The sequence below is a fragment of the Cuculus canorus genome, chromosome Z, assembly GCF_017976375.1.
Source record: "Cuculus canorus isolate bCucCan1 chromosome Z, bCucCan1.pri, whole genome shotgun sequence".
Lineage (NCBI taxonomy): Eukaryota > Metazoa > Chordata > Aves > Cuculiformes > Cuculidae > Cuculus > Cuculus canorus.
In genome coordinates this window covers 75501846-75528014 of record NC_071441.1, presented here as the reverse complement: position 1 = coordinate 75528014, position 26169 = coordinate 75501846, and the positions used below count along the sequence as shown (strand labels likewise).

The 26169-nt window shown below is 41.8% G+C and overlaps 1 protein-coding gene across 3 annotated transcripts in view; it reads left to right on the top strand.

Moving 5' to 3' along the window:
- Positions 1 to 25224, top strand: part of SMAD2 (SMAD family member 2) — a 57054-nt gene extending 31830 nt beyond the window's left edge. For 2 of the 3 annotated variants that reach the window (XM_054054430.1, XM_054054429.1), the window contains exons 3-11: positions 6709 to 6798; positions 7972 to 8165; positions 8695 to 8829; positions 13846 to 13920; positions 15201 to 15254; positions 16339 to 16551; positions 17571 to 17708; positions 19105 to 19249; positions 23280 to 25224. In XM_054054430.1, the coding sequence (XP_053910405.1) occupies positions 6709 to 6798; positions 7972 to 8165; positions 8695 to 8829; positions 13846 to 13920; positions 15201 to 15254; positions 16339 to 16551; positions 17571 to 17708; positions 19105 to 19249; positions 23280 to 23403 (1168 nt within the window). In that variant the 3' untranslated portion in view covers positions 23404 to 25224. The remainder of the gene's footprint in view (positions 1 to 6708; positions 6799 to 7971; positions 8166 to 8694; positions 8830 to 13845; positions 13921 to 15200; positions 15255 to 16338; positions 16552 to 17570; positions 17709 to 19104; positions 19250 to 23279) is intronic. The other variant, XM_054054431.1, reaches the window with a different exon arrangement.
- Positions 25225 to 26169: the final 945 nt, after the last annotated feature.

The window sequence follows — 26169 nt, the reverse complement described above, 5'->3', positions numbered from 1 at the left end:
ACATCGAGGGAAGTGGTTCTGCCCCTCTATTCGTCTCTTGTCAGACCTCATCTGGAATCCTGTGTCCAGTTCTGGAATCCTCAACATAAGAAGGATATGGAGCTGTTGGAACAGGTCCTGGGGAGGGCTACAAAGATGATCAGAGGGCTGGAGTACCTTCCGTACGAGGACAGGCTGAGAGAGTTGGGCTTGTTCAGCCTGGAGAAGAGAAGGCTCAGAGGAGACCTTACAGTGACCTTCCAGTGCCTGAAGGGCCCCTACAGGAAAGCTGAGAGGGGCTATTCACAGAGGCTTGTGATAGGACGAGGGGGAATGGGTACAGACTGGAGAGGGGCAGATTTAAATGAGACATTAGGAAGAATTTCTTCACCACAAGTGTGGTGAGACCCTGGAACACGTTGCCAAGGGAAGTTGTGGCTGCCCCATCCCTGGAGGTGTTCAAGGCCAGGTTGGATGGGCCTTGGTCAGCATGATCCAGTGGGATGTCCCTGCCCATGGTAGGGGGGTTGGAGTAAGATTATCTTTAAGATCCCTTCCAACTCTTAACTATTCTATGATTGTATGATTCTTTTCTGTTGTTGGCATTTTCTTGTTTAGTCTTTGAGTGATAATGTGAGTGAAAACAAGTGCGTGCCTCCCTTTGGTAGGGAAAGAATTCTGGAATCTGAAAACACTTTCTTTCTTATCTCCCATTTTAAAACAGATAAATGGGGTTCTGTCACAGTTTACTTTTTTGTTTCAGTTGCAGCTCCAACACAACAAATGCCTCAGAAAACACAGGGACAGAGAAATTAGGCTCAGTGGAAGGTCGGTAGTGATTATAAGATGCAGAAGAATGACAAATAGAGATTACCTTGAACATGGACTTGCAAAACTGTTAGGGTCTGTAGATCTTAAAGATTTTAGGGGTTCAGTGTAGTGCTTCACAAATAAGAAAGTTAAGTGTCCAAGAACATTCTGTAATGTTCTTATAATATCAGATTGTAGAAAAAGTCTTTTCCAAGCTTTTCTGTAGCCCTTTTCGGTACTGGAAGCTGCTGTAAGGTCTCCCCAGAGCCTTCTCTTCTCCAGGCTGAATAACCCCAACTCTCTCTGCCTGTCCTTAGAGCAGAGGTGCTCCAGCCCTCAGATCATCTTTGTGGCCTCTCTGGACCCATTCCAACACTTCTATATCCTTCTTATATTGGGGATTCCAGAACTAGGCACAGGACTCCAGATGAGGTCTCGAGGAGAGCAGAGTAAAGGGGCAGAATGCAGCATTGCCAGTAGTGTAAACTGTGTCAGTGGTAGGACAGTTGCTTTATTCATTGTGTCTCTAACAACTCTCAGCAGCAACACCTTATAATATACAGACAGCAGCCTGAGCATGTGACGGTTTTGCTGTGCATATGGTACTGTTTACAAGTCTGTTGGCTTTGGGTTCTTTCAGCTCAGACAAAACAGCACAAGACCTACTACCTTTATTCTTAGCTATGTCTCCTATTTTGCAAATGCACTTGGGGAGTGTTAAGAGAGACATCTTAGAGTGCGTGCAGTGCTGTGCATAGGGACCAGCTTGTTTGATGCTGTGGTCATGACTATTTCAGACAGTACTTGCACCTATTTGCTTGGATCTCTAGATTGGTACATCTGGCTTTTAACTGTGCTGAGAAACCAAGGCTAATTAAGCAGCCTAGGTTGAGCAGCAACTTGAGGCAGGTTTGTTAGTTGTTCTGTGTACCTGCATCTCCAACTAAATCTTCTAATTCAGAATTAACATCTACTGCAAGCCAGGACGCAGTGGATTTCTGTACTCACTAATATGAGGTCATTCTGTTGCAGACTAACATTAATTTGCTATTTGGCAGTGGTCATCTTATCCTGTTCAGCCTTATCCTGTTCCTTTTTTTTAACCTTGATGGATCAGTGTCCTTCACCACCTAATCATAATGCAAATACAAGAGTCACAGTGCCCAGAAGGGCACTGTGTTCCAGTTCAGATAATAACCATCTATAATTTTGGACTTAAATTCCTCCAATAGGGATACAGTACAATAAAGCGATACAAATACAATAAAACTCTTCTTGCTAAAGAAAGGCAGTTTTGGCACTAGGTCTCAAACTTATGAAGCATTGCTACAACTCTTTGCTGTTTAGGTAATTTCTTGCCCACAGTTGGGTTTTTTTTTGAACTCAGATTTTCCTGTTAAAGGAAATGATGACATGGAAGAAGTGAAAGCATACTGTATGCTGTTGCATGCTGATAGCCACATTAAAGATTCTTCTTGCCAGAATTGTACAATATCATCTGAGATGCTGCTCCGTATAAGCGGATGAAAAGTCAGGTTGAAACATCAACTCTTGCAACCCTTTCCACTCAGGGAAAAGCTGCAATGGAAGCAGCTTCGATTCCACTCAGTAATAGCTTGTCTGTCCCTTTCTTTACCACATCACTCCTGTGGGTGGTCCTGAGGTGGGGGCTGTGGGACTGACTTGTCACGGGTTTGGTGTATAAGTTCCTTAACCAGATGTCTGCTAGATTTTGATTTTTACCTAAAAAAAACTGGTCTCTGAGTAGTTGTTACTCCTTGCAAGTATCCTTTGAGCGTTTCTCCTTTCTCTAGGAAACAGTTTTCTTTTGTTAGAACCTCATAACATCTGGGAAGCTGAGTCAAGTTGATGTTTTATATCCCTGAAGTCCCTTATAATAAATTTTCTTATGTTGTGCGGTCTACAAAAGCAGCAATCCAGTATTCAGGCAAGCATGCTCTGAGAGTGCAAGAGGCCACAGAACATAGTAATTCATTCAACTAAGCTAGTGCTGAAAAGATAAAAATATTAGCTTTTGTATAGTTGACCTCGTTTCTGTCAACAGACAAATTGTTTTGAAAACAGCAGTGAAAACTCTCCTTGGAATGTAAGTCTCCACTCTGGTGGGAGGAAGTGTATTGGCTTTAAGCTCGTATTTTGGAGAATATTTAAGAGTTATCTGCACAGAAAAGATAAAAGTACAGCTTGGATGCAGGACACAAATTATATTTTGAAAACAATGATGGCTTAGCAGTGCTGCAGGGAACAGTGAGTTCAAAACAAAAAAACCTCTGTGTGGTACAACTTGAAACCAAAGCACGCTTCTAGATTCCAGTTTGAGGTCAGTATGCTTTATAAAGGTGAAATGTTGATCCATCTTGGCTGCCTCCCTCAAAATAAATTAAAGGTGCCTCAGAAGTGTTCCCAAGCGCTGTGGCCCACTGGCTCAGAACTGCCTCATCTGTACTCTTAAACTCTTAGCTATCAAAGCAGGGTGGCTGCATGTTAACTGCCCACTGTGAGTGGTCCTGATGGCATGCGACTCACAAACCTGGGAATTGTGTGGAAGAGCAGTAATTGGCACGGCCCGGTGCTGGGGAATGTCCTAGTTGCTTTCTAGAATACATGATCGCGTTCCAGGGCCTGGGAATGTTTCCAGACAAGACTTAACTTATGAGTACAGTTGTTATTCCTTGATTCTTCTAAATACTTTATGGACTAAGGCATAGAAGGACTCTTCACATCACAAGGGGTTTAGAAAGCTTCAGAAAGGTAGCTTTGAGAGAGAATGCCTCCTGTTTTGGGAGGAGCAGGGAGGAGGAGGACAGTAGTTATGCATTACTAAAAAGCCTGTGCCTCCTGTCTCCCTTTTGTATGGTTTTAGTGGTTGTTTATACATCTTTCAGAATGCAGTCACCTTCTTTCCAGCCACCACATTTCTGGCATGAGTAGGTGTCCCTGCCCTCTGTCAGACTGTCACCAGCCTGTGAATGAACGTACTGTGGCCTTCCAGAGAAGCGCTGTGGATGAAGTATGCATTTTGGGGTTGTGAGGAATTTCATTCTGATCTGCTGTGCGTGTGTGTGAATATTAAGAACCCCGTTTTACTGTTTGGTTGACGTGGTGGGGGAAGGTCTTGCACCTCTTAAGCAGTGGATCTTTTGTGTAAGCAGGAGGGTGGGGAGCCCACTTTATTTCCTCAGATGTTTCTTCCAGTGCACAGTAAAAGCTGTGTTGAGCTGACTTTATTGATCGTACGAGGTGATTTCCTGCAGGCTTTTCAATGTTTGCTTGCAGATTACTGGAGTTGGAGCATAGTCCGAGTATAGATGAGACAGTCGAACATTGATATGAATCTGAGCTCTAAGCAGACCTTCATCCTGGAAAGACAGCACATCTTGTCAGCTGCTGAGTATTGGAGCAGTTTTGCTCTGACAGATCGCTTTTTCTGTATCTCCTCGGCTGCCCTTCTTCCACGTGTTCCAAGTTTCATTTCAAGCTGTGGCTCTGTCACACAGTCACTGTCTGTCTTCCTGTGGGTTATGGAATATGCTGTCAGCTTTGATAGTTCGATTATGTATAGAGAGAAGAGGTTAGCAATGTAAAATACTGTTCCTGTTCATCGTGCCTTGTCAAGGGCTATAAAATTTTACTTTTGCGTGTGTTATCTTAAAAGTCTCGTGTTGCAGCTGCGTGGCTTGTCACATTTACACTAGTGATGCACCCTGCCATTTTGGGAACATGTAATCAGTGTGACAGCATCGCCTCTGAGCACTGCTTTGTATAGAGGATCCGTTGCGCAAAGGTAGTAAGCTGTCAGAGCTGACTGTGTCAATTAATATGCAGCAGGCTTTGTGTCTGCTGATTGTTCCTCTAATTTAATGTGCCTGATGATCTGGCTCGGTAGTAGTAGTGGTGTGTATTTAAGGACACAGTAGAGTGCAAGGAAATTCCCTGGTGTCCCACAAGCTGCCCATGAGTCTTCAAGGCAACTACTTCAGTCCTTACACAGCTTCTGGCAGCCTTCTGTCCTGGAGCTGTTGTAGAAATATGAAAAAGAGAAGTTGCGGGCTCTACTGATGTGGTGATGGTCAGGATCTCTCTTCTGCCTGGTTTCTTTCTGGAGAGCTGTTATGCTGCTTGTGTCTGAGATGGGCATAACTTGTTCTGGGCAGTTGGCATTCTTGAAGAGCTTAATGTGCCTTCACTTGTGGCTCTCTGCTGACAAAAAGTTATCTAGTACAAGGTTTTACTTGTGTCCATGATCTTGTCAAAGGCCATGTTTTACTTAACATTTTTATTTGTGATAAATGCAGGTTGCTGCCAAAAACAACAGTCTTACTCCTCCTTTGTAGGGCCTGTGCAACTCCACAGTGAACAGAACTGATCTGGCTGAAAAGTAACTCAAAACATTAATAGTCAGATGGTCAGTGCATTGGTTTGGTTTGCTACTGAATTGAATGGATGTTTCATCGTCCCTGGGATGGCACTGGAAATGAGCCTTGTGGGACAAGGCAAGAAGGGGATGAGAACCATTCGTTCCCTTCATCAGTAGTCTACAGTTATGTTTTATAAGTCACCATGGAACTGAGGTGGTTGTCAGCACTGAAAATGCTTTTCAATACAATGCTTTATCGCCTCCTTTTTTGTTTCATGAAACTAGTGAATTTTCCCAGTGTAGAGAGGAGAAATAAAAGTACCTACCTCACTTGTCTTCCCATAAGCACTCAAATCCAAACTTGTGAGCATATCAGCTAAGCAGAGGAGCTTAAATTTCAATAGCAAATCCTGTACTTAAACTCAAGAGGTTGTTTGGGAGCTTGGGTTCTCTCAGGTGCAACTTGTCAGAGGCTGTTAACTAAAAGTAATGTAGCAGCCAGGCAAATTTCAGGCTTTGTCGTTCGGGATTGGAGCTGCAAGTTGCTTGTCAAACAAATTCTGTTAGTTTCTAAGGTGCAGAACCTAGTTGTGTGTTACTTAGGTAAAATATGTAAAATGTGTCGGTCTTCAGTGGTCACAGAGCAAGTCTGTGGTAGAGCTGAGCTTGTTAAGTCGTTCTGGAAGTCTTCTGTGCATTTGCAAGCTCATGCTGTTTTCTTGCTTTACTTAAACCTACTGCTTTTAGTTTGTGCCCGTCACTGAAGGCTCATTTTTCTTCACTGTTGTGATCTTGTCATTGAACCGCTTGGTAAAGAATTAATTCTCTCTCCTTTCCTCCTGCTTGATTTAGCAATTAAAGTTTTGCTGTTCTGTAGTTAAGCCTTAAAATACTGTGCAGTAAAACTGTGTTAAACAGTCTGTGTTTTGTATGCAATGGAAAAGAATATTTAGTTCTTTAATTAAGGAAAGTACAGAAAACAGGAGCATCAGCTACAATGTGCTTTTCTTCAGGGTCTAGGTCTTCTTGTTTTGGGAAAAGCAGCAAACTAGTATGTGGGTGGAGAACAAGATTAATGCTTAAGGGATGGCACCTGAAAGTCAGATTGTGATGTTTGATTTTGGATGCACTTGGCCTTTGTTTGAAGTTTTGGGGAAGCTTATGTTTAAAAACAAACAAAAACAAAAAAACCCAGCCCAGAGACCTCCCTTTAAAATTTAATTTTGTGAAGAGCTAGGCTGAGGAAGTTTTGCCTGTTTTAAGGAACATTACTACTGTATTGACTACTTAAAACCAGAGAACTTGTTCACCTTTTGAAAACATTATCATTTACCTTGAATCACGTGTTCCATTTTGATAGCCTCCTTCATATAGAAAATATAGCATGAGATCTCGGTTTAAATGCAAGTCTAATGATGCTCTATCTTCTATGTGAAAGGAAGTATTCTGTACATTTTTCCATGTTTGACACCATGGTGTTTTGAATAACCATGTTCCATATTCATATCAATTTTTTGTTTTTGTTTTCAATTTATGCACAGCACTTGCTCTGAAATTTGGGGACTGAGTACACCAAACACGATAGATCAGTGGGATACAACAGGCCTTTACAGCTTCTCTGAACAAACCAGGTGAATATTCTGCCCTCTCTCGCATCATAGAAACCTTGTGGGAGGGATTGGCTTTGGAGGGTCTGTAGTGGGATGCTTTAGCTGTAAAATAGACTAAAATGCTTCCTAGGCCTCTCATGGTACAGCATTTTAAAATATTTGCTTGCCAGTGTAGAAATACAAGTGTTCTCAGCTGATGTTTTGACCAATGAAACTCTAAATCTGGAATATTCCTTTTTCACACCAGTGCCATTGAAAGAATGGGAAGACTTGTTAAAATGCAAGCTCTAATGTGATTTAGTATTTATATTAACAAAGTTGGGATATTTAATTCATTAGACCTAATCTTACAAAGTGTTTAAACTGCTTTGTATGCTGCAAGCTTTCCGTTAAATCTTGCTAATTGGCTCAGATGTGAGCTACTGAAGAATTGTTTGTCAGTTCTTCAGTAGTTAATGGTGGGCAAATTCTAAACAGGGTCTTTATTTTTCCATGTCACATTACTTGATTTGTGTATTGAGGTTTGTCTCCCATCCCATAACAATCATAAACATCTGCATTTGTGTAAGCATATGCAGTCTGTCTTAAAACTAGCAAAACGTTTTTCAGCTGGTAGCAAGGCAGATGAAGTTGAGAAGATAAACTGTACAGCCCTCGCAAGACCTGCATTGATGCTTTTTGCATTACAGTTATACTGACATGTGGATCGCTGGGGCAGCTGACTGCTTTATAGGCTTATTTGCAGTCCTGTGGGCATTCTTATGCTTAAAGCCATAAAGCATCCATGCCACAGCAAAGCCTTGAGGTTTAGCAACGGTAGGGACTGTTAAGTGTGTGATTACTCTTCTTTTTTTTCCAATTTATTTATTTATTTAACAAGCATCTTCTGCATTTAAAAAGAAAGTATATGAAGCAATCATCCTAAATACTTGGTTGGAGGTTAAGGGGCTTTTAATGAACTCTAAATTCACTGGCAATAATTTGAGCAGCTTGAAAATATCTTAAGACACTGCTTGATACCATCATTTTTATCACATTTGAATCCTTTTAACAAGAGTAGATGTCACTAACAGTGTCAGTCTGCTGAATCCTGAGAATAAACAAACTACCCATCCCTTGTGTGTACGCTTTTACTTAAGCGGTTGAGAGACAGCATGCAGTCTGTAAATACTTTTCCACGTCTTTCCCATCTAGATCTCTCGATGGCCGTCTACAGGTATCTCATCGTAAAGGACTACCGCATGTTATATACTGTCGTTTGTGGCGCTGGCCAGATCTTCACAGTCACCATGAACTCAAAGCAATTGAAAACTGTGAATATGCTTTTAATCTTAAAAAGGATGAAGTATGTGTAAACCCTTACCACTACCAGAGAGTGGAGACACCAGGTAGGAAGACTGAGTCTGACTTTCTGTAGGAGTATTGTCAGAGATACAGCTTTTGAGAATACCATCCCCGGGAAGTTTTTAATAGTAAAGGCACTTGAACATCGTAGGGCACAGAATGGTTTCAGTTGGAAGGGACCCTAAAGATCATCCAGTCCTTCCTGCCCTGCCATGGGTTGGGACGCCTTCCACTAAACCAGGTTTCTCATCAATCTTTACAAAGATGATGATCGGCCCTGATAAACCCTTCCAGTACTGCTAGAAGTTTCCAGCTGACTAAGTACAGTCTGGACTGAAAATAAGAACAGGGGTGACTTATGTGTGCTAATGTAGAATGGTCCGACTCAAGACCCACCTCAAGAGTATGGTTTTCCTATTAAGTAGGAGTACAGTTGCAATCTTAGCAGTACTGAGAGAAAATTTTAAAGCCTGTTAAGAAATTGCTAGGTGTTATTTTTTTTTTTTTACCTTGTAGCTTGCAGAAATCTGTATTTTGAGAGTCTTACTAATGCTTTGAATTTTTCTTTTCCAGTCTTGCCTCCTGTACTAGTGCCACGGCACACTGAGATTCTAACGGAGCTTCCTCCTCTTGATGACTATACCCATTCCATTCCTGAAAACACTAACTTTCCAGCTGGAATTGAACCACAGAGCAATTACATACCAGGTATTTTCTTAACTCCAACCACAAATAGTTCACTTAAGATTGCACCGCTGGAGGAAAGATCATAGAAATGTAGAATGGTTTGGGTTAGAAGGAAACATAAATCTCATCCAGTTCCAGCCCCATGCCGTAGGCAGGGATGTCTCCCACTGGATGAGGTTGCTCGAAGCCCCATCCAACCTGGCCTTGAACAGCTCCAGGGATGGGGCAGCCACCACTGCTCTGGGCAACCTCTGCCAGTGCCTCCCCATACTCAGCACGACGAATTGCTTCCTAATGTCTAATCTAAATCATTCCCCATCCAACTTCGAGCCATTCTCCCTGATCCTATAACTCCATGCCTTTGTAATAAGTCCCTCTCCAGCTTTCCTGTAGCCCCTTTCAGTACTGGAACCTGCTCTGAGGTCTCCCCCAAGCCTTCTCCTCTGAGACGGCTGAACAACCCCAACTCTCTCAGCCTGTCCTTGTAGCAGAGGTGCTCCAGCCTACTGATCATCTTTGTGGCCTCCTCTGGACCTGCTCCATCCTTCTTAAGCTGGGGATTCCAGAGCTGGGCATGGGACTCCAGGTGATGATAATGCCCTCCTAAGTGATCAAAGTAATTGAAAGATGTACCATTAAATTTAATCTAGTTGATTTACTGTTTTAATTCCAGTGGAAATACCTGAACACAGCTGTTTGCACAACATGATATTGTGTGAAACCACATTGCTGTGGTTTCACAATAGCTTACATGGTTTCAGTAGCTTATTTAAGGTTGAAAAATGCTAATGAGTACAAAGAAGACCTTCCCTTATGCTTTTAAGCCTGTTTTAGAAACATACAGAGTATTGGAGTCAAGTGGCTGCTCAGTCTCACACAGCGCTCAGCATAGTATGTGGGGAAAACTTCAGACAGCAGACCAGTGACTTGAAGTGTTTTGATCTGTAGTGCAGTTGATCAAGGTCTGCTTTGTATATTTGTTATAGTTGTGTACATGCTGTATGATCTTTCTAGTACGAAAGAATAACCTAACTATATTGAACTCTTAAAATTTCTTCTCCTCCCTTTTGCCTCTTCCCCACTACAAATAATAACTAAGACTAAGCTGCCACAGTGCACCCAAAAGCCTGTACCCCTGTTACAACGTAAAATGGGTGACCTTTGTTTCCTGCCCCAATTTCCTGCTTCCTGTCGTTTCAGGAGGTTGCCTGGAGTGTAAAAACCAAGCAAAGCTCAAGTTTTCTTATGAATCTTTAAAGCAACTATGTTGAGAACCAGTTGAAAATTCAGGTGTGGACTCTGATTAGGAATAAGAGGACTGCATTGAAACTCAGATATCATTAAATGATTTGGGTTGGCAGGGACCTTAAAACCTATCCAGTTCGAAGCCCCTGCCATAGGCAGGGACACCTCCCAACCTGGCCTTAAACACCTCCAGGGAGAGGCTATCCATGACTTCTCTCGGCAGCCCGGGCCAGGGCCTCACCCCCCTCACCGTGAAGAATTTCTTTCTAATGTCTAATCATAATCTTCCGCCTTCCCATTTAAAGCCATTTCCGCTTGTCCCATCACTCTGGGACTTTCACAGAGTCCCTCCTCAGCTTTCCTGGAGCCCCTTCAGGTACTGGAAGGTAGCTATAAGTTCTCTTTGGAGCCTTCTCTTCCTTCTCCAGGCTGAACAAGCCCAACTCTCTCAGCCTGACCTTGTATGGGATGTGCTCCAGCCCTCAGATTGTCTTCGTGACCTCCTCTGAACCCCGTCTAACAGTTCCACATCCTTCTTATGTTGGGGATTCCAGAGCTGGACACAGGACTCCAGGTGGGGTCTCATGACAGTGGAGTAGAGGAGGAGAATCCTCTCCCTCATGCTGCTGGCCACGCTGCTTTTGATGCAGTCCAGGACATGTTTGGCAGTCTGGGCTGTGAGCAAACATTATTGACTTATGTTGAGCTTCTCATCAATCAGCAACCTCAAGTTTCTTTCCACAGAGCTGCGCATATGTGCAATGAGCAAATTGTATCTATGTGTTTTAAAGAGGTTATTGCTTGTGTTTTCTTTAAATGTACCCACTAGTTGAAATGGCATCAAAAACATATGAATTAATTTGATCTCGTCTGTTTGATTTGTGCCATGTTTTTTGACACCTAGGGACAGTAGGTCTTTGGAGAACAATTTAACGTGCTAGAAGTTGGTGTTAATTTATGTTTTTTACTTAATCTTGACAGCTTTCAATGACACTAGCCAACATTGAAGGACATTGAGGTGCTAGAACGTGTGCAGAGGAGGGCAGCAAAGCTTGGGAAGGGTCTAGAGAACAAGTCTTATGAGAGGTGGCTGCAGGAGCTGGGGTTCTTCACCCTGGAGAAGAGGAGTCTGAGGGGATACTGTCTAAGGCTCCTTGAAAGGAAGTTTTAGTGAGGTGGGTGTTGGCCTCTTCTCCCAAGTGACAGGCAATGGGACAAGAGGAAATGATCTCAAGTTGCACCAGGTTCAGATTGGGTATCAGGACAAATTTCTTCACCAAAAGGGTTCTCAGGCTCTGGCAGAGGCTGCCCAGGGAGGTGGTGGAGTCACCATTCCTGGAGGTGTTTAAAAGATGGACAGGCAGATGAAGTGCTCAGGGATATGTTTCTGGGATGGACGGGTGCGGTTGTTTTTGATGATCTCAAAGGTCTTTTCCAACCAAACAGTTCTATGATTGTTTCAAAAACTGACTGGAAAGCCACCATTTGAAAGTTCAATACTGTAGAAATTAGCTAAAGCCACTAGGTAGTTATCTGCAGGAAGTCTGTTCAAGGTGATTGCGGATACTGACATAATCTTCAAATGTTTATGCAGCCAAGCAAACCTCTTCGTCACTGACACCCTCATATTGTGGTCATATGATGGCATTTTACCTTATCTGACCTTGCTAACGTGATATTCAGTACTTAGCTAAGTTCTGGTAAATTTTAGAATCAGACAGTGATCGAAGTTGGAAAATGCCTTTAAGCTCATCCAGTCCGACCATCAGCCCAAGCCCACCATGCCTGCTAAACCACGTCCTGAAGTGACATGTCCAGATGTTTTTTTAACCCCTCCAGGGATGGTGACTCCACCGCTGCCCAGGGCAGAGTCTTCCAGTGATTCACCACTCTTTCAATGAAGACATTTTTACCAATATCCAATATAAACCTCCTCTGGCACAACTTGAGACCATTTCCTCTCATCCTGTCACTTGTTACCTGGGAGAAGAGACCAGCACCTGCCTTGGTACAGCCTCCTTTCAGAGAGCTATAGAGTTGTCTTGCATCTCTTTTTCAGCCAGCTTCTGAGAGCCACTGTCTTTAGCAGTCAATCAGGCCAATGCCTGTGCTGGTTTTGCAACACAGTGGTGTCTTGGCACTTGGTAGCACACAGGTTGGGTTTGCTTGCATGTGGGAAGATGGTGATCGTGAAGGTGCGGGAGCCGCTTTGGGGCTGTGTGTTCCCATTCAGGTTATGGATGCACTGAGCTGCATTGTCCAAACTTCTGGTAGTATTCAAGCTTGGCTGAAAATTTTCAGTGCCGTGCTTGAGTCTGCATTACCAGCTGTGGTGTTGCTCAGCCTCTGACCCTGGAACTGTATTAATAGTAATAGGTGGAGGAAATTTTTCTCTGTTCAGAGATGAGATATGGAAAATAACTTGTGCCAAAGAGCCTACATTAGCAACTGGAAACAGGAGGCGTGGGTTGGATTGGAAATGGTTATTGACCTTTTACCATGGCTGTGCGCTTAACTCTAAGCTTTGGAGATGGGTGGAGTCCACCTCATTACACTGAATTCTATAAACATGTTCAAAACAAGATTTCCTTTAATCTCCCTTGTAAATGCTCACTTGAATTTTATCACATCTATTTTTAGTTTTACGGAATGAACCAAAGGTACAATTCTTGCAGTTCATTTTTATTTAATCAACTGACTTAATCTAGTTTCCTCTCGCTGACTTCCTTCTGATCTTGCTGTATTGCTCTAAATCTCAGACATGAAATTGGATATAATTTGATTTTAATTCTTGAGAAAAAGTCTTTATCTTTGGATTTCTGCTGCTTGGTAATAATGTAATTAAATGTGTTTAATCTCTCAGATGTCTCACAGACAATTCTAAGGCAATTGTAAAGATATTTAACTTCAAACACTTCCACTAAAGAAATCCAGGGTTTGCCTTTAATATAAAGGAAGACATTTGCCCCATTCAAAGAAAATTATTTCCTGAAAGGCAGTTGGTTAACTCATTATCTATATGACAAAGTATATTTTCAGTGGAGAAAAGGAACAGCCTGTGGTTTGAAGATATTTCTGTGGAATTAGACACAGTATCAGAATGCATCAAACTTGTTAGGAGTTTCCTTGCGTCTGTGAAACCTAATCTTTAATCAAAGACAGTTAAAAGACTGATTGTTTTAACAGAGCTTAGAAGTAACAGTGATGATATAGAGCCTGTCTAGTGTAACTACTTAGATAATGTAGTTATCATTCCCGTGCTCTGACATAAACTGACATCATTAATGAGTGAAATCAACTGTTGGGTACTGAAGTAAAATAAATTTGTGGACTGAAGTGAAAAATAACCTTTAAATCTAGCAGCTTTGGTAAGGCGTGGGAGGATGGCTGATCTGATGGGCTTTACAACACCTCACATTTTTTTCCCTGTAGAAGTCACCAGATAATTTTTTTTCCTTTGTACTTCTACTAAATGTGAAAGCTGTTGATCACAATTGCAAAATTGTTACTCATTTAGTGAAAGTATCATATCCTAAATGGAACAAACAAAGATTATATGCTAATTGTGTAACGCTTGAATAATTGGCTTGTATAGAAGAGATGATAGATTTCACATAGACACTAAGGCAGGTAATGGGTTTGAAGTCCCACCGGAAGGAAAAAGAGACAGCAAAATGAAGTTCTAATTCAGTGTTCAGTTATCAGGAAGACCTGTGGACGAAAACGTCAAGTGCTAAGTCTTACAAATTTCCCCAGTCACTGAACCAATACATGGATTTTTCTTGTTAACAGAAACACCACCTCCGGGATACATCAGTGAAGATGGAGAAACAAGTGACCAGCAGTTGAACCAAAGCATGGATACAGGTAACATCTTGTTTTTTCACTGTTTGAAGATCTGGAATCACAGATTGTGCTCCCCCTGCATAGTGACATGAATTAAGTCTGAACAATGATGGCGGTAGCCATCAGTACAACCTGGTGTTTTCTGTTTAAAATATCACTTTGCCTTCTGCAAAGAAAGTTTTGCTAGAGCAATGCTTTTAAAAAATTTTGTGCCACCTTAAGAATGTTTCATAACAAAAGCTTACAGGTCTAATTAAGTCTTCCGTGGGAAAGCCCTAAAATAGGTGTTAATGGCTTACTGGTTTCAGCCCACCCCTACCTTTTACCTTCTGGAAGCAGGTTAATTGAAACAAAATGTCTGTTGCCTTAACAAGCTGCAGAAGTGCTGCATTTTGAGAACCTGCCTCTTAACTCCAACCAACTCATCACTTCTGACGTGTTTCAAATTAATTCTTGCATGGAAGGTTCTTATTCTAGGGCGAATAGGAACATTCGGCCTTTGTATGAAGGGTTTCTAGGTAATCTGGTTGGCCTTGTTCTTGGACAAAGCACAGTTAATGTGCTGGATAAGAACTCTCTGCTCTGTGCTGGCAGACATGAGTGTGTTTGGTTAGATAATGTTAGCAACCTTTTTCAGTTAATTGGAAGCAACTGTACTGTTTTCTGTAAGGATGGCAATTTTTCCCCACTCTCTGACTCTTTGTACCTTAATTAAAAAAGCCTGATGTCAGCAGTCACTGTAGGGATGTTCCTATGCAAAGTCTCTATGTGTTTTTTGCCTACTACTGCAAAAATTGTGTGGAGAGTTCATGTTTTTCTGAGCTTATTCCTTCCTCCTTCCAGGAAAGAATAATTTCCTCTAATGAGGAAGCCCTGCTTGTTCTTTTCTAGAGATAAACTCTCTCCTTTGAGAATGGAGAGCTAGCATCTTGATTGTCTCATCCACTTTCTTCTTAGCTTTTTTCCCTGAATTGGGAAGAAGTCACTGCCTTCTCTCTGGAGAAAGGTGTATATGAAGTTTTGTTCACAGCGTATACATGAAGTAAGGGATCTGCCAAATACAACACTAAGATGTTAATCGAGTCCTTACGAGAAGGGGTAGATTCCTAGGAGTCTGGAAAATTAAATTTAGTCTTAATTCAGAATGAGCATGTGATATGCTGGAAGACTGGTTGTAGGGTTTCTGAGGTTTCTTATTCCGAAGAATTGTAATGTAAGTCTACATCTAGGTAATAGTTATGCCTACCCATCTGAAATAACAAGAATCCTTCTTTCTGAAATAATCTGTATTGCTCCAACAGGATCTCCTGCAGAGCTGTCTCCTAGTACACTCTCCCCAGTCAATCATAGCCTGGGTAAGCTGGAAGTACTCTTAATTGTTTCTGTATGTGTGATGACTCCTCTTTTTGTATATAATTACATTAAAAATGAAAATGCACTTTGAAAAGTAAGAGATGTATTAGCAGGAGACTATTGGATTGGCTTCCTGATTATAAACATAATAGGACTGGGTTAATAACTTGTTAATAACTACTGTATTTTTGTAACTGTTGAGTGTCTAGTAAAGAGAAGGATCAATATGCCTGTGTGTGCAAGAAAAGCATTTATAAAACAAATAGTTTAAAAGATGTAGCCTATCCATAGTGCTGCCCAGACTTGCTGCCTCCCTTGTGTGTGTGTTCTGCTCTTCTCATGTACTGTGAACTGTGACCACAATGCAGTTCTTGCTCCCACATCAGTTGCCCACCTGCTTTGATCAGGTGCCACTGCCATGTGTCTGTATAAATGCCTCAGGGAGATCAGATTCCCTTGGGTTTCCATTAAGAATGGAATAAGATGTGACAGGAAAATGCTGGTCAAAACACTTAAGTAATTGCAGTGGGTAAAAAAGGGAGGCTGTACAGGAAAAGCTGGAGATCCAGAGAGAAGATACCGAACTCTGGTAGGGAAGAGTGTAAGGAGCTTAGAGCTGCTTTAACATAAACAAACAGTGTAAGGTCTGGTTTTACACAGGAGAACATAATTTCCGTATTAATATTTTTTCCTTTGTGTGGTTCAGTGTTTGGTAGTTTAATCTTTTCTTTTAACATCACCAGAATGTTTGCAAGTTACAGAAAGGCAGCAGAAATGCCTCAACATCTGGCACCCACAGTAACATTAGCGTAATCATTTTGCCGAGCAGAATGCAAGTACTGAATGACATGTGCTGTAGTTAGGTTAGATCACCTCTTCTCCTCCTCCTGTTTCCTTTGTGTGGAATATTAAATTCTTTTCTTTTTGCTGGGAAGGTAAAAATGAAGGCAAGTAAAATATAGTGTGAGTAGTTTCAGGAGATTAATGCTGTCATTTTTGGAAGAGATGAATAACGGGATAGGTAGACTTCTTTTCAGCCTCAAATTCTGTGTTAGGCTGAAGGGTTTTTTTTTCAATTTCCTTTAGACTTGCAACCAGTTACTTACTCGGAGCCTGCGTTTTGGTGTTCGATAGCATATTATGAATTGAATCAAAGAGTGGGAGAAACCTTCCATGCCTCACAACCTTCCCTGACTGTAGACGGCTTTACAGATCCATCAAATTCAGAACGATTTTGTCTAGGTCTGCTTTCCAACGTCAACAGAAATGCTACAGTGGAAATGACAAGGCGACACATAGGTAAAAGTCTCTGATCTCTTAACTATTTAATTTCCTTTTAGCCATTAAATTATCCAGAACGATACAGGTAAGATGGGTAGATCTGCGTGTTGGGATTCTTTCACCCTTGTGCAGTCAGCCAACACCTCTCTCAAGGCACACCAAGGTGAACTTAGTCTCCCTTGCTAAGGACAGAAGTAGAAGCACATAGAGGTCACCATTTCTGAAATAAGGGAGGAATGCAGCAGCTTCTGCTAGCACAGCCAGCTGTGATTGGGAAGAGATGTAGTGGTAGCTGGAGCTGAAAGGAGCTGCCTTTCCTCAGTCAGTAGTTACGAAGTCAGGAGCAGCAGCTGTCAGGAGGAGTGCGGTACAGGAGGAAGCAATGCAGCTTTATGGGATTTCTATTGCTCCTGTTGCTGTTCTCCCCCTTCTGGAAATTAGACGATGCGCCAAATCATCCCGAGGGACAGGCTTTTGGCTTTCAGGCTCCTCATTGGACCACTCTGCCCTGGGTAGTTGCTTATAATTGAAATCTAAGCTTTAATTACAAAATATTAACATGTTGCTAAGTTTATTCCAACTTATAAAATTTAGAATGGACACAGGTAGTACTTTTTAAATTCTTTTTTGAAAGGGGAAAAACTGCCATTGAGATAGTGACCTGTTTTCAACATGGTCAAGATTTTCTTTCTGATGATTAGTAAAGAATATTGTTTACTACATATACAGCCATTTAGTGATGAACGTTACTTCCCAACTTGGAATTGGTTACAGGCTGTGACATGGTTTGAAAATTCTGTCTCAATCTTGACTGAAAATTATCATGCTTCTCCTTCAGATATTATGTGTGGGGAAGAAAATGCAAATTAATTGTGTTTCACTTCTGCTATAGCTATCAGGCCAGCGGCATGGTCCTGTAGATACTTTACTTTTGTTGTAAAGAAAAAACTCAGCCTTCAGGGAAGCAAAATACTGCCTTGTTTGTTAATGTGTTCAAGTCGTATCATAACTAGAGTTACTTTTGAATTTTGCTACAGGAAGGGGAGTACGTCTCTATTACATCGGTGGAGAAGTTTTTGCTGAGTGCCTAAGCGATAGTGCGATTTTTGTTCAGAGCCCTAACTGTAATCAAAGATATGGCTGGCATCCTGCGACTGTGTGCAAAATCCCACCAGGTTAGTAGCCTTCCAAGGGTCTTGTGTGAAAATATGCCATGCCTGTATTCCCTGGATGACATTTCCTTTCCTTTTGATAGTTTCTTCATGGTTTCGGGCTTCTGTGCAGCAAATGCAAGTATTCATTGATTGTACCCTTTTGACAACCGCAGGACTACCAGGTGATCAGGTCCAGTGAGCATGGGTTTATGAAAGACAGGTCCTGCCAAACTAACCTGATCTCCTTCTATGCCTAGGTTACACATTTAGTGGATGAGGGAGAAGCTGTGGGTGTGGTATACCTGGACTTTAGTAAAGCCTTTAACACTGTTTCTCACAGTATTCTGCTTGAGAAACTGGCTGCTGTTGGCCTGGACAGGCAAACCCTCTGCTGAATAAAGAACTGGGTGTATGGCCAGGCCCAAAGGGCCAAGGGAGATGGAGTTAAATCCAGTCCAGGGCCCGTCACAGGCCATGTTCCTAGGGCTCAATGTTGAGTCCAGTTCTGTTCAATATGTTTATCGATGATCTGGATGAGAGGATTGAGTGCACCCTTAGCCGGTTTGTGGATGATACTAAGCTGGGAGGAGAAGTGTTGATCTGCTTGAGGGTAGGGAGGCTCTGCAGAGGGTTCTGGACAGGGTGGATTGATGAGTGAGACCAACAGGAAGAGGTTCAACAAGGCCAAGTGCCAAGTCCTGCACTTGGGACACAACAACCCACTTCAGCGTTCCAGGCTTGAATGAGAGTGGGTGGCAAGCTGCCTGGCAGAGGAGGATCTGGGGGTGTTGGGTAACAGTGACTGAATGTGGCCTACGTGGCCAAGAAGGCCAGTGGCATCCTAGCCTGTATCAGAAACAGTATGGCCAGCAGGACCAGGGAAGTGATTGTGTCCCTGTACTTGGTGGTGGTGAGGCTACACCTTGAATCCTGTGTTTATTTTTGGGCCCCTAACTACGAGCAGGATGTCGAGGAGCTGTAGCACATCCAGAGAAGGGAATGGAGCTGGGGAGGGGTCTGCAGAACAAGGGTTACGAGGAGTGGCTGAGGGAACTGGGGTTGTTTAGCCTGGAGAAGAGGAGGCAGAGGGGAGACATCATTGTCTGCAACTGCCTGAAAGGAGATTGTGGTGAAGTGGGTGCTGGTCTCTTCTGCCAAGTGACAGGTGATAGAATGAGAGGAAATGGCCTCAAGTTGTGTCAGGACGGGTTTAGATTAGACATCAGGTAAAATTTCACCGAAAGGGTTCTCAGGGAGGTGATAGAGTTCTCATCCCTGGAGGTGTTTAAAAGATGGCCAGATGAGGTGCTCAGGGATATGGTTCGGTAGTGGATAGGTACAGTTGTTTTTGATGATCTCAAAGGTCTTTTCCAACCAAATGGTTCTATGATCCTGTGACTTATTTTTTTCTTTATAGGATGCAATCTAAAAATCTTTAATAACCAAGAATTTGCTGCTCTTCTGGCTCAATCTGTGAATCAGGGTTTTGAAGCAGTTTATCAGCTTACTAGAATGTGTACCATAAGAATGAGTTTTGTTAAAGGATGGGGAGCTGAATACAGGTAAGAAAAAAAACCCTTGCTTTTGTATTCAGAGTAAATAATTTTTCTTCACTCACTAATATAGTGTTTCTGTATAGCTTGAAAGCCGTGTGTACAGGCTTCTTACCACCACTGTAGTTATGCTGTCTGCAAGTTTACCCATATTTTCATTTTTCTCCACCTTAGCTGTAGAGCTCCTAAGACATGAAGCCAAGTAAACTGGTTTAACTGTTGCGTTGAAGCCGGCTAGTGTGCAAGGAATGTTTCCTTTCCTCGCTTGGTCCAACTTGCTTGCATATGGTGGTGAACTCACTGGCAACACTTAGAGAGGTTTCACAGGTTGTGCTATGAGATTATGTGCTTTTTGTTAGTTGTGCACTCATTTTGGTCTCAGTGTTCTTTATGGAATATGATGAGTTCATCATTGTGTTGCTCTGCTGGATGCAGTTGACAGTATCTCATAGAAAGAATTTGAGTCACTTGGAGTGCAGAACAAGACAGCTGGAGAACACTCATTTAAGGGGAATGTTGGATATTTTTGAACTTGTGGAAAAAAACTTTGCAGGAATAAGATGACCCTGTGTGGTGAAAATGTAGTCTTCTTTCTGGTTTTGAATATGTTCCAGTTGTATTCTCGTATCAGTGCAAACTATGGGCCGTAGATGAGGACAGTGATTGTTTTTAATGTAGAATATGGAAGGAAAAAGAATGAACTTCTAACTGAGCAGCATTAAGGATTTCATGATTTTTGAGAGCTAGAGATGTGGTTTTAAACAAATCCCTTAAACCTCTCTAGAAATTGTCCACTGAAAGCGTGGAAGTCTATGAACCAATACTGCGTTGCAATATATAATGATTTTCTGAAGTCTGTATGACTTCTGAAGTGGAATAATGACATGCAGCTCCCATTGTGGATCCTGGGGGGTTGACTCTTTTATCTGCTCTTGAAATCTATATATGTAAATAGAAGCATCAATATGTGGGGGAGGCTTACTGGCTTAAATGAACCTGATTTTGTAAAAGCTAATTCGATGAAACGAGAAATTAGAGTAATGGAATAAATTGGTACGTCTTTGTTGGTAAGAGGAACACAAGAAGGAATCTGGCTCGGGTTTAAAGAACTGTTGGGTTTGGCTCTAAAGGAGTATGTATACACTTAAGCATAATTAGATACAAGATTCAAATTGGAACAGAAGAAAGGCTTAATCAGTCAGATTATGTGGAGGCAGCTTGAAGTGGATGGAGTGTAAGTGCTGGGTTAAAACAGCAGGAGGCTTTTGGTAAAGTTACTTCTCAGGAGGGAGAATGTTGATTGTTATTAGTCTATAAACCCTCCAGAGACCATAGGGTTGAAAAAATTTCAATGGAGACACTGCTGGAACAGCACAGAAACTGATTGCTGAACTGGTTTCTTTGTGTCTGTGTTTAAGATGGTGCCAGTAAATTATTGATGCACAAAACCTTTATTTCTACAACTAAAAAGTTTTACTGCGGTTGTAATTAAAGCAAAAAGAGGTTGCTCTTGCAAACACAACTTTGACTGCAACTGGATTTAGTTTGAATTGTCAAAATAGACCAGGAAACACTCTAAAATCCATCTTGTTGGAACTTTTGTGCTTCATTACTATGCCAAAAATGTTTTTCACGGGCCAGGCTTGGGTAAAGACAAAGCCTTAATCATGTTTTAGGCATATACCACGCATGCATAAACATGCAGATGCGGCAAAGTGGTTGATTTTATAAGCTTGCTAGGTAAAACAGCGTATAGTGTTTTGCTGGATATGCATTGGTTTGAAGTGGAGGGGTGGTGGAGGTTCAGATCAGCAGATGAGTTCTCATTGACACAGAGCTATCCAAGCCTAGGGTTGTATTCTGAAGAAAGCTAAGTACAGATAATTGGAGTGAAGAGACTTAGTTGTGCGTGGACTGGAAATCTGTGAGTGGAAGAGGCTGAGTTTTCACTTCCAAGACGGCTGCTAAAAATGATTGTCACTTTTTTGATTAACTTCTGCCAGTGTAGTGCAAAGCCTGGGCTGTTGAACAAACCAGTTGTAGAATTTTGAGGAAATGTGTTGTGGAACACCTTGTAGGGGAATTGACAGCGGTGGAATAATGAAATTCCTTCTTTCAGAGAGGATTCGAGACTAAATGGAATTGTTTCCTGTGGGTTAGATTGTTCTTTTACTGGCTCGCTTGGTTTCAGCATGGGCATGTGGAGCTAAGATAACAATGTTTTTTAGAGTGCCGAGAGAGCACAGACACCAGCTGCTTTCTTCTCCCAGAAATTGTGAAACCACTGGCAGCTTTTGAAATCCATCTTCTCGCTGGTTTAATCTTTCTGCCTTTTCAGTTCCTCTTGTTTATACAAACAGATTTACTCAGAGCGCAAGGTTGTAGTGCCAACAGTAAAAATGAAGGGGCTGGGTTTGTGTCTGACTGATCTGCTGCCTTTGAATCTAAATGCCTCCTTGCTTTGACTTTGGGATAGCTAGAATTACTGGGAAAAAACTGGCTTAGCAATGGTAGTCTTACCAGTCTGGCTGGGAAAACTCCCATGACTGGCGTTGGTACAGTGAAATAACAGGATTTCTCAGTCGAAGTATGTCCAATGCTGACTTCTTTATTTTGGAGATGAGAAGGAAGATTTTTTGAATAACAGATCTCTCGATCAAGGATATGGCAGAGTGAATGAAGCTTTTATGGCTGGCAGCCCTTCAGCTTCACTAAGGCTAAGGCTTTCTATATTGTGAGATCCCACCTGGGATATTATGTCCAGTTTTGGAATCCACACCATAAGAAGGCTGTGGAACTGTTGGAATGGGTCCAGAGGAGGCCATGAAGATGATCCAAGGGCTGAAGCACCTCCCATACAAGGACAGGCTGAGAGGGTTGAGGTTGTTCAGCCTGGAGAAGGCTTCAGTAAGACCTTAGAGCAGGTGGCTTCTTAGCTTCAGCGGCTCTAGAATAGCTGGAAGGGGCTTTTTTACAGGGACATGGAGTAGCAGGACAAGAAGGAATGGCTTTAAATTGGAAGGGGGAAGATGTAGTGTAGACATTAGAAGGGAATTGTTCACCCTGAGTGTGGTGAGGCCCTGGCACAGGTTGCCTGGGAAAGTGAATTCCCCATCCCTGGAGGTGTTGAAGGCCAGGTCAGATGGGCCTTTGATCAACCTGATCCAGTGGGAGGTGTCCCTGCCCAAGGCAGGAGAGTTGGAACTGGGTGGGCTTTAAGGTCACTTCCAGCCCAAACCATTCTATGATAATTAAGGACTTCTCCGTTGTAAAATTCTAGGCAAGTTTATATAGAAGACCTGGAAAATTTCTACTTAAGTCTTTTGAGTGAGGATGCTGCAGTACAAAACATATGTAGAAGTATAAGATTACAGGAAATCACAGATAGTTTGGTGTTCCTTTGAGACAGTATGAGTTAGCACACTGTGACCACAAACTGTATTTTGACATAGTGTTTCTGACAACATCTAGAGTTTCCTTCTACATTTATCTTGTCAAGTGCTCCAACAAGCCAGGCCTTTGATCACCAGGGTATTGTGCTGTTTGGCCACACTGACAATGCAGAGCCTAGTGTTTCTATTCCATGTTTCTCAATAGTTGTCTACAAAATTCAAATACAGTTATGCACACAAACTGTTTGAGATGCAGCTGCGCACAACTTCGTGGTTTGAACACCACACTGATTGTATCATCTTTGGGTTTGAGTTTCTGTTTTGAAGTCAGGCTGTTGGTGTGGCACTTGAAGCAAATGCTACAGTTCTTATCTTATTTTCCAGAGCGGAGTGTTCTCAGTGTATTATGGATAAGCATGTAATTATTGATGTGTCTTATGATGGGATGGTTTGGATTTCTTTGTTGGGTGTTTCTTTTTTTTTCTTCAAAGACTGTCTGGAGAAGATCCTAGTAGCAGTTATGATAGTGGTTGCAGATTTTTATCTTTGTGTAGTAGATATGGATGGAAACGTATTTGATCGTATAATGGAGAACTTTATGGCAGCCAAAGCTGCTTTCTGACTTTCCTATTATTCTTTATTTTTAGACGGCAAACAGTAACAAGCACTCCTTGCTGGATTGAACTTCATCTGAATGGACCTCTACAATGGCTGGACAAAGTATTGACTCAGATGGGCTCCCCTTCAGTACGCTGCTCCAGCATGTCGTAAAACTCATTCCTCCATTACCAGTGGGCTAAATATCGAGTCCGATCAACAGACTTAATATAACAGCTCGTCTGTCGTAGTATTTGTGTGTGGTCCCCATGAACTGTTTACTATCCAAAAAGGTTTTTTAAAAAAAAAAAGAAAAAAAAAAAAAGAGAAAAACAGCACTTGAGGTCTCATCAATTAAAGCACCTTGTGGATTCTGTTTCCTATACTCTGATACTAGATGAAAATTTAGTGTATAGAAATGCCTTCTTCAGAAAGAAGAAGGGTCAGTTCTAAAGACTCTTAATGGTGTTTTTACTGGGTATATAATTGAGTGTCCTAATGGTTTATCAATAACATGAATAGCTAAGTATATGTACAGGTAATGTATAATGATCTCAGATATCACGGTATTGTGCTGTTCTACATTTTAGTTCCCATAAATACTTGTTTGTTTTTTTGATTGGGGCAAACCTCTCATGAAATTCCAAGACTCTACTCCTTTATTCTTTTATATTTTTTTATATAAGCAGGTTTTCGAGTTGTTGTCCTAAACATAAAAAGCAGACTTTCCTTGTAGAAAAGCTTAACTTTTTCCTGCCTTCTTAAAGAAAAAGAAAATCCCTCCATTGGAAGGGAAAGAAATGTCTTGAGACTCATCCGTGAAATCTTAAGACACTTTATATGCTTAATGGGGCCTAAAATGAATTCATATTATAAATTCCAAATATCCATCACACCATGAGTCTACTTTTCCCTACCCATCTGAATTGAAGCATCTGTTGCCAGCAATATTGCTGGCACTGACATAATTTGGGACTTTTTTGTACCTTGAATCATTGAAATCAGTATTTTTTTCTCATGGAATGAGAATTTACTGTAGCACTGAATACTGGATTTAAATACACAAGGTTATTGGCTTACCCCTTACATCGGTATATTTTCATTGAACAGATGTCCCTAAAAATGATGATTTTTTTATATTTTTTTTAATTTTTGGAGCCAAATACCTTGGAAAAAAATCCTTTCACGGGGTAAACTAGACTCTTTCTTATAGGTTTTAAATAGATGCAGCTTCTTAAGATTATATTTCTGATCTGAGTGGCTTCCTACAGCTTACTTACACACCAGATCCTACGCATTCGATATGTCATAACAGGCCTTGTTATTAAAAGTAGTTGCTTCTGCAAAACCTCTAGGATAGTGGTTGCTGAGGTATGACCAGTGAAGGAGGACTACTAGGTTCTTCATGACAGTGCATGTTATTGTGAACCCTTGGACACTACAGCTGCACCATATTGAAAATATTCTGAAATATATTCTCTACAGATAAGTCTGGGTTGGGGAAGGGTTGGGAAACTGTATAGGAGGGTTATTCTGACTTGAAAAAATATACAACTTACTAACAATCTTGTGATCTAGCTGTCTGTCATTCTTTTGTTCTTGTGGCAGTAGCAGGATTGCCTTTGTCTGTTTTTTCCCGTCGTTTCATCCATTACACTAGTCTTGTACTTTGTAAGTACAGCTAGTGATGACTTAGCTTTGAGAAACAAAAATGTGGCCAGTGTTACAGCTTTTAATCAGTCGACTGAATTGATGGTAGTGATGGATATTTTTATGCCATAAAGACTAGGGCATAGAAGCAATACCAAAAATCAAGCCTTGAAAAAGAATGGGCCGGACACCTTTAAAAAAATTGGCAAAGCAGTTACCAGTTTGTGCTAGTTTTACCAGTAGACTAATATATTGGTAGAACTTGTGAACCTAAGAAATAAGCTTCATGCGTGTTGCATTTGCCTAATATGTGAATACACTAATAAAAGTTTTAATTCTCATGATGGTTGTGGGGTTGTTTGTTTTTTTTTTTTATTAATTGTTACGTATGTTCTCTGTAGAAGGTTAGGAATCATTCCAGTCAACCCAAATCCATGGTGTGAGGTTCAACAGGGCCAAGTGCCGGGTCCTGCACTTGGGACACAACAACCCCATGCAGCTCCAGGCTTGGGGAAGAGCAGCTGGGAAGCTGCCTGGAGGAGAAGGACCAGAGGGTGTTGGTTGACAGCAGCTGAAAATGAGCCAGCAGTGGCCCAGGTGGCCAAGAAGGCCAATGGCCCCTTGGCCTGGATCAGAAACAGCATGGCAAACGGGACCAGGGAGGTGTTTCTGCCCTTGTACTCAGCACTGATGAGGTCTTATCTTGAATCCTGTGTCCAGTTTTGCTCCCCTCACTATAAAAGGAACATTGAGGAGCTGGAGCACGTCCAGAGAAGGGGAGCAGAAATGGGGAAGAGGCTGGAGGATTATGAAAAGCGGCTGAGGGATCTGGGGCTGTTTAGCCTAGAGAAGAGGCTAAGGGGAGACCTCATCACTGTCCACAACTCCCTGAGAGGAGGTTGGTGTTGGTTTCTTCTGCCAAGTGACAGGCGATAGGACAAGAGGAAATGGCCTCAAGTTGCTCCAGGGCAGGTTCAGATTGGACATAAGGAAAAATTTCTTCACCAAAAGGGTTCTCGGGTGCTGGCAGAGGCTGCCCTGGGAGGTGATGGAGCCACCATCCTTGGAGGTGTTTAGAAGACGGTAGATGAAGTGCTCGGTGATCTGGTTTAGCAGTGGACTGATCAGGTTGGTTTTGATGATCTTGAAGGTCTTTTCCAACAAAATGATTCCATCATTAAAAAAAAAGTACAAGTGTCCTGCATATTTGTGGTTGGAAACATACAGTTTAGATCTTAAAATTGTTTCTGATGCAGCTGTGGTGGAGATTCTGTACCTGTGTGTGTTTAA